We start from the raw sequence: 8,182 nt of genomic DNA on the forward strand, positions 1-8,182 counted from the left end.
ATTTCAGCGATGCTTGTAAGAAAAATAGCACTGGAGCTTTGTGATAGCAGCTACGCGCAAGGAGACTTGAGCAGAGACTCGAGCAAGAAGGAGCTACAGAACATCCCCCCCCCCCCCCCCTCCCTCTCTCTCCCTCTCCCCTCTCCGTTGCAAGGTAGAGGTCTGAGGCTCGGTTTTCTCTTTGCCATGTAAAGCAGTCAAAGGACTCTCTCTCTCTCTCTCTCTCTCTCTCTCTCTCTCTCTCTCTCTCTCAGCAGGCAGTGCCATTGTCGGTGTTGTAGTGATTGCCCTTGTTTCTCATGATGTGCTACTATTTTAATCTTATGATATGTACTAGATCAATGTTATCTTCTGAAAATTAATCTGTAATGGTACTTATGCTAATATCTCCTGCTACACTATATACACTTATTTTTGTTTTTCTTCTCTCTCTCTCAACCCTTTCACAACTAGAGGTCTGATGCCTTTCTGATCACCCCGAAGAACCAGGCACTCAGACAACTGTTTGAAAAGAGCATGCCTTACTTAGAAAGGCTTAAAAACCCACCATCAACACTACCTCTGTGTGGCAAGGGAGTGCCAACACATCTACAACCAAACCCAAAGGTAATCGCTTCGAAGATTGCTATTGACAAGGTTAGTAGCGACTCTAGAAGTACCAAAGGTTTTGGCAAGATGAACCCAAATTCAGCTGAAGGAGGGGTGGTCGTTACCCGTTACTGAGGAGGAGGACGCAGCAGCAGGCAACAATGCCGAGCTGCTGGTGCTGCGGGTAATGGATCAGGCCTCTCTCCCTCTTAGCTACCACTGCCGCAATGCTCGCCTCTACCTCAAGAAGGCCGCATTCTGCAAGAAATCTGCCCTCTTCTCCGATGAACTCTCCCACCTGCGCAAATTCGAAACCCTAGTTTCCTCCACCATCCCCTCTCATCCCCTCTTCTCCATAAGCTCCAAAGAGAAGCAGGTCTCTGAGTTGCTTGTTTGCCTTTCAGATTGCAGGGAGCGAATTCACGCCCTCGAGACAGCAAAAAGCCTCGACACAGAGAGCCCACTCGCATACAAAACGCCATCCCAATCCCCAACTCCAACTCTCATGTCCAAGAAGGGTAAGATGCCTGGTAGCATCAGAGGCGCTCCATCAGACTCCCCTACCTCATCTCGGAGGCCCTCTTTAGGGTCAGGCGACTCGCCCAGCAAGAAGCAGCAGAGCTGGGGCATTTGGACTGCTAATCCTCAACACGATGCTTCTCAGTTGGCTGGTAATTCCCCTATTGGTTTTGGGGGCTTGTCCCCTCCTAGTTCGAGGAAAAGAGCTATTCAAAGAGGGAAGAAGCCAGTTGTGGCTGCAGAAAAGGAGCCCATCGTTGTTCCTGCTTTGCCGCTGAGGTCTATCGGCTCAGCAGGTAAGCATACTCATGTAAGCCTTGTATACTCCATTTCTGTTTCCACGTACTTTTCACGAATTAGCTTGCAATTGTCATTGCAAACTGTCACTGCGCTCAACCAATACAAGAGCTTCATGAAAATTAGCGCCACTATGGAACCATTGCAAACTTCTCCAATGTGGAAGAGCCTCATGTATCGTTTTGCAAGTTGCGATTGGCTCAGGTGGCCTTGTGGGCATTGATAGCTTTTAATTATGCCTCGGAAGTTTGAGAAAGATATGCTTTGAGGCAGTTTGTATGCTGTGTGAGATGACTCTATTAAGGGGATGATGTGTCATCTAGATTGTCGATCGGCAAGAACATATCACAAATTTACATTGCACACACTCTTTTAGAGGTATATGGGGATGATATGTTGATCGGCAAGAAGATATCACCAATCCACATTGCACACACTCTTTCATAGATATGTGCAGGCATCTATTACAATGGCATTTTGCATCTGAGTTTCTCATGAATATCTTTGTTATTTACATGCAGATCAGAGACTCCAATCCATGATTGGAGGTTGCGCCCTTGTAGCTAACCAGCTTCAACAGCTGGGAGAAAAGAAACACGACTCAAGGACAAAGGCACCCATAGAGGCTGAATCATCACTGGCCCCTGAAAGTAAGGCAAGGTCAGCAAATATACATATTGAGGGCCCATCCAAAAGGCCATTAGAGTGGCTACTCTCTTCTTCCCGCGGGATGTACAACTCCGGCTCAGCACAAGAGCATGCCATCACACCGCCTTGGCATGAAGATAGGGACCAAAAATCTCCCGATAAGGGCACTCAAAGCTTTCGATTCTCTCCCCAATTCCTTGAGAAGAGATTAAAGGATAGGATGGCACAACTTCAGCGTAAATGCCTGGATACAGATGAGGACGGCTCGGCAAGCTCACCTGCAAAAGTAAGAATGTCCTCTGATAGACTTACAGGGGACATGCTCCTTAATGAGGAAGAAGGAAGCTCTGCAGAAGAAAGTGCCGGACATGGTGCTTCCTCTTCCACATTGGAGATGTTTGCCAAGCACTTGAATCATGGCACCAACCCTACCGCACTTACAGCAGGAAGGATTCAAAGGATGGTGTTAGTGGATCAAGAAGACATTTCAACTGAAAGAAGCCAGGTGATTTCTTCCACCGATGACATGTGGGCGAAGAAGCTTGTCCCTGTTGTCGAGCAAAAGCTTTGTCATGACATGCTTCGCAGATGTTCTTCACAAAAAGCCACACCAAGGTCATGCAGGAAAAGAAACAGGAAAAGGGGGGTTCTTGGTGTCATGGATGATGTTATAAGGCGTGCTGTAGACTCAGATTCAGCTCTTTCCAAGGCTGGTTCACCCCGGCTCTTAGCCAGTGGTCAAGATAGCTCATCAGAAATCAAGAAAGGGAGTGAAGTGAGCACATCGATAGAGCAAAAGGGTTCCCTTCAAAGATTGCAGTCTGATGGCCTTGAGGCCAAGTTTAGCACTTTGCAGGATTTGGTGGTTGAATTGAGAAGATGTATGGAAGGCTTCACAGCTCGTGTAGAAGCAGAAGGCGAACGATGGCAGAATGAGATGCAAGGCCTTGAGAAAAATATGTACATGTGGAGAGAGAATGCACAAGATGAAATGGCTGGGATTAAGAAAGCACTAAGAGATGAAATGCAGAAGATGATGGATGAGGTGAGGATAGGGTTGATAAGGGTAGAGAGGCTTTTAGAAGAGGCAGAGAACTCGAGGCAAGAGCTCGAGTTTAAGCAACAACCAAAAGAGGAGCGTGGTACAAGCATGGAGATGATACAAAGAAGTTTGGAGTCTATGGTTGCTAGTATGAAGGTAGACCTCTTGTTTGAGCTGAAGGAGAAGGTAACGAGTGGAATGAGAAGAAACCTTGATGTGGTTGAGCTTGGGATCTCCAAACAGTTTGAAGGGATGCAGAGAGAGATGACGTCTACTCTTGCAGAAACTGAAAAGGCTAGACGGCTTGAAAAACAGGAAATTGATGCCCTCATTGATGAAAAGATGGAGAAACGGCTCTCACAGCGTTTGGAGATCGTCTCGGGAGGTAAAGAGAAGGTGATTGCAGACATGAAAAACGAGCTTCGCCTCTTGTGGGTAGAAGTCGATATGCTCTCTAAAGGTAGAGAGGAGATGAAGGACACTGTAGACCAGCTTGCTCATATAGCTGAGGAGGCGAAGCATAGTATTGGAGAGGAGCAGAATGCACTGAAACATGAGAATGGCATGCTGAAGAAGCAGCTGCAATACTTCAAGAAAGAAAGCACGCAAATGAGAGCTGACAATGAGGATTTTAAGAAGGACATTGAGCTAGAGGTAGAGCACATCAGATTATCCTTAGAAAGGGTAAAGGCTGAAGAACAAAGCATGAAAACCGTTTTGGACAGGGTGATGGAGTGTGAGGAGCTGGGAAGGAAGAAAGTAGAAGATAACGGTGATAATAATGAAAGCGCCCGTGAGAGGATGCTCATTATGGAGAAAGTTGAAGGCATTTCTCAGTTTTACCTAGGTGGCCTCGAGGAGGTAAGAAGTGAGCTTCTTAGCTTCAAGCTTGAATGCGTTGACCGCATGGGGGAGCTTGAAGGTCACTGTGCAGAAATTGCCAAATGCCAGCATGAGCAAGAAACAAAAGGAGCTTCAGATGCACAGCTACCATTGGAAGAGCTTGTTTTGGATGGATTGGAGTCCAGGGTCTCTCACTTAGAAAGCTGCTACGATCAAATCAGTAATCTTGAAGATGATAGGCTCAGGATCTTGGCTGCTATGGAGAAGGACAGAGAGGAGACAAGCGCCGCACTAGGCCATGTTGCATCCGCTGCACAGAAAGCAGATGAGTTTGTCGCAGAGATGGTAAGGAGCTTCTCTTCTGAGCTTACAACTGTGATGAGGCAAAGCCATCAGATACAAGAAAATTTGGCAGCAGAGAGGGATATGGCCGTTGCTTCGGCAGGCGAAGTGAAGAGGATGAGTGAAGATATGGACAGAGAGATGCAGGTAGCAATGACGGTGATATCCGAAGCTCAGGCAAAGGGACTCCAGATGAAGGAAGGTCTAGAGAACGAAATCTCTGTTTTGAAGGAGTCCCTAGTGTTGGAGAAAGAGGTAATTGCAGCTGCAGCTGCTAATGCCACAGGTGCTGCATCAAATGCTGAGGCTGCATTACTGGAGATTCGGAGAATGCAGAGTGAGAGCATTGCTATGTCAGAGGACATAGCAGAAGCTGCTGGTCATGCATGCATGACTTACAACAAAGAACTGGAATGCCATCTTGAAGAGTGGAAAAAGATGATGCTCATTGAGGTAACACGAGCTCAGTCTCTTGTGGACGACATGGAAAAGGACAAACAGAGAATCAAAGGGTTCGCTGACTCATGTGGAGAAGACAAGTGGGTATCTTCAGAGGCATTAGAGCAGTATGTGAAGAGAACAGAGGATGCCGTGGTGGCATTGGAAGGAAATATGAAAGAGGTGAGTGCATCGATGGAAGTGCACAGTGCAAAAATGCAAGCTGATACTGAACAGAAGGGTGCTAGATTGAGGCACGACATTGATGAATTGAGAGAGAAAGTGGGTGAAGCTTTTACAAGGCTGGAGGAAGCCTCTGGGAAAAATCAAAGACTCGATAGTGATTTGCATGCAAGCTTACAAAAAGCGGACGATTTGTTGCAAAATGTGAAGAACCTAGACAGCAAGATGAATGAGACACTTTCAGCTCAAGCACAAGCATCTCAAAGCATGAAGACTTTAGAAAGCCACATGAGTGAGGCAATTTCAGCTCATGCAGACACAGCTGAAAAGGTAGACGAGTGTAGTAAAAGGGTTCATAAGCTTGAGAGCATGCAGCTAAGCGTCAGTTCGTCGGTGGAAGGAGTGCAAGCCAGCACCGGAGACTTGCAAAAATCGGTTGCGGTGTGGCTGCAAAAGTATGATGCAGCAGCCAGGCTATTGCAAGATCTGGACAAGAGGATATCAACACTAGAAAGCACTGGCTTGTCAGGAAGCAGCGAGCATCGATTAGATGGTGTTGATGTTGGTGAGAACATGCAATCATCACAAAAAGAGAGGCTTTTCAGTCTCTACAACGAATTGTCCGGCTTTGTACAGAGAATGAAAGCTCGTGAAGACAGGGAAGGTCAAGGTGATGACAAAGATGGAGCTGGTTGGAGTCCCGTTGACACTCGTCTAGTGAGTTTGGAGAAGAGGGTTGTACAAGTGGAAACAGAAACTTTCTCCAATTTGAGGTATGTTTCTCCCCTGATTAGGGCCTGTGGCTTGCTTTGCACTAATTTCCGTTTTCATGATTACTGTTCTATTCTAATTCACCCATTATGGAAAATGGGCCAATGCAAATGTAAAATGACACACACATTGCATGCATGCTTGACCACCTCTTTTTCTAGCCTTGCGAAGTCTTTTGGCTTTCCACTTTCATTAGGCTTTTCATTTCCTTGACGCACCTTGACTTTTGCGTTTGAGATGTTTTGAAAGGAGTTTTATTTTGCCAGTGGAGGGCTAATGGTTGGGTGCTAAATGAACACACTGCAAACACTTCTGAAGCATACATTGTAGCATTTTGTAGTCTAGGGTTTGATTATGCATATTCAAGATAGTGCAAACTAGGTACATGTTGGTCACTTGGGTGATTCAATGAGCTTGTTAATTTTGTACTTGATTTGTAACAAAAGAGGTCTTGATAGGTTGATAGCTTTCAAAAAAGACCAAAAACAACCGCTCGTTGTGCAAGCTCTGTTTTAGTCGGACTCAAAGTAAAGGGCATGCCATAGTGACCGATTGATTGCATCATAGTGAAGGCCATGCCTTTTACTAGTGTTTTTATGATAAAGCCTGAAGTACTTGAGCAAGTTTTCTCTGTACTTCATCAAGTGCATAGGGAAATGAGAGTGGCTTTGTGAAGAATGTATGCCCCTTCTTTCCCTAAATGGCATGTTGTGACCATCTTCTAATTCCAACTTTTGCCTGATTTCCATGATTCTGCAGAGTATTGGATGCAAAAATGGAGGACTTCAGTGTGGGTGTGCAAACCGCCCTTGAAGGAGCATCCATGGCTGAGAGTAAATGCAGTGCTCTAGGAGGAGAGCTTGTGAAGCTGTTTCGCATGATTGCCACAAACCGAAAAGAGAGTCCATCTAAGATGATGATGATGATGGAAGTAACAACTGGTTCTGAAGAGCTAAACAATGAGCAGCAGCAACAACATCCTCAAACACAACAACAGCTGCAGCAACCTTCGACTCGTACAGGTCATGCTGTTTCCGTGAAGGGTAAGAGCCAAGCGGCATGCAATTTCTGCAAAAAAGCAGCCATTCAAGGAGGTTGTGGAGACAATATGGATGGTTGCCATAATGCCGGATTCACTGAGGCCTGTGATGCAGGTGATGTCGAGGAAAGGAGTCCTGCCGGTTTTGAAAGAAACTTCAAAGTGAGCACCACTCATCATGGCAAACAATCGCCACAACATAATGTGACATCAAGGGAGGCCTCTCCCACTTTGAAGATCACAAGGCAGCAACTACAGAAGGATAAGGAAGAGTCGGTTAACCTAGAGACGATGTGGAGAAGGGCGACGTCGGATACGAGGATACTTGAAGGGAAGCTTCCCATTACTGTTGATGAGAGGAGGGTGGAAGGTAAGAAGCTTGAAGGAGTGCAGATTAGAAGCGGAAAAGCCGAATTGCAGGTAGCCAACATAAGGCTGGATGACGGGAAGGTGCAAGTCAATGTGAGCCATCGGCCTCCGTCATCCTTGACGGCGATGAGAGTAATGAAGAGGGGAGATGCCATGTCTGCTGCTCAGCCTTGACCATGTCATGTCAGAGGTAATAGGCATTACATATCTGTGGGTTTGCTGTTTCACATACATCTTATGTGTAACTGCAGTTGCACATACATTTGTATTGGGAAGATGGCTATATTTGTCTGCAAACTAGACTACATCATCAGCACTATGAGACAGAAGGCTTTCTCCCCTTGCTTCTCCTTTCAGCCCCTCTGGTTTTGGTACACACATATTGAGCGCTCTCAAAGACAGAATGGGGGGGTGCATGTCATGCCATGTCTTGCTACATAGGCTTGTATCCAGCTCTTTGTTCATCAAAGAGTCTTGGTGGGCTTTGCTTCTGCAAAAGTAACCTTAGATTGTGTGGGGTTATTGGTCCATTTCATGCAAGTAAATTTCTTGTAAAGCCATTTCTCTTACAAAAATTTCAAATTTCAAAATCAAGTTAGTTTTTAAAGGCTTCATATTGTAGGCATTTTAACCCTTGAGAGAAAGGCAAAACGAAAAAAAAAAGAGTTTACTCTTCCAAAAAGAAGTTTTTCTTAATAAAAAAGTTACACTTTAAAGAAGGATAATAATAATAATAGGAGGAAAGTAAAAAGCATTAATTATGACTCAAAGTAATAGAGCATTTATGTCATCTTGTGTCATATCAAACGAATGTGAATGCTAACAAGTTTCTCCCATTTGTTTAACAAAAGAACTAAAATATGGCAACATTTTTCTATATCTCATATAAGCCTTGGTGCAAGATGTATAAATGACTCTACCCTTCACAAAGTCCTTTTGCTCTATGCTCAGCCATTTCATTTTGCAAGCTGTGATTTGCCCAATTGCTGATCCCACTTTTGTGAATTGAGAGGCAATACACAAGACTCAAGAGATGAACAATATCACTAATTTTTCAAATGTACAAGAGATGGCTTATATAGCCACAATGATATGCATTGTGA

The 8,182-nt window shown here is 45.1% G+C and overlaps 1 protein-coding gene across 3 annotated transcripts; it reads left to right on the plus strand.

Annotated features, from left to right (window-relative positions):
* Positions 1-617: 617 nt before the first annotated feature.
* LOC147446237 (uncharacterized) lies at positions 618-7,663 on the plus strand. 3 transcript variants are annotated; one of them, XM_086525501.1, is made up of 4 exons: positions 618-1,403; positions 1,926-5,673; positions 6,431-6,714; positions 6,826-7,663. In XM_086525501.1, exons 1-4 carry the CDS (start codon positions 776-778, stop codon positions 7,251-7,253), a joined length of 5,088 nt encoding a protein of 1,695 aa, XP_086381627.1. In that variant the 5' UTR covers positions 618-775; the 3' UTR covers positions 7,254-7,663. The 3 variants fall into 3 exon arrangements, with proteins under 3 accessions (XP_086381627.1, XP_086381626.1, XP_086381628.1); XM_086525500.1 differs by having other exon boundaries at positions 6,431-7,663; XM_086525502.1 differs by having other exon boundaries at positions 1,295-1,417; positions 6,431-7,663.
* Positions 7,664-8,182: the final 519 nt, after the last annotated feature.

The sequence above is a fragment of the Adiantum capillus-veneris genome, chromosome 12 (genome assembly GCF_014529385.1).
Source record: "Adiantum capillus-veneris isolate H3 chromosome 12, ASM1452938v2, whole genome shotgun sequence".
Lineage (NCBI taxonomy): Eukaryota > Viridiplantae > Streptophyta > Polypodiopsida > Polypodiales > Pteridaceae > Adiantum > Adiantum capillus-veneris.

Bases quoted from the DNA above. Each gene is read 5' to 3' on its own strand.
- LOC147446237 (XM_086525500.1), top strand. From the start codon at position 776: ATGGATCAGGCCTCTCTCCCTCTTAGCTACCACTGCCGCAATGCTCGC. The intron at 1,404-1,925 runs GTAAGCATACTC...ATTTACATGCAG, and splicing joins GAGGTCTATCGGCTCAGCAG to ATCAGAGACTCCAATCCATG. The intron at 5,674-6,430 runs GTATGTTTCTCC...ATGATTCTGCAG, and splicing joins GAAACTTTCTCCAATTTGAG to AGTATTGGATGCAAAAATGG.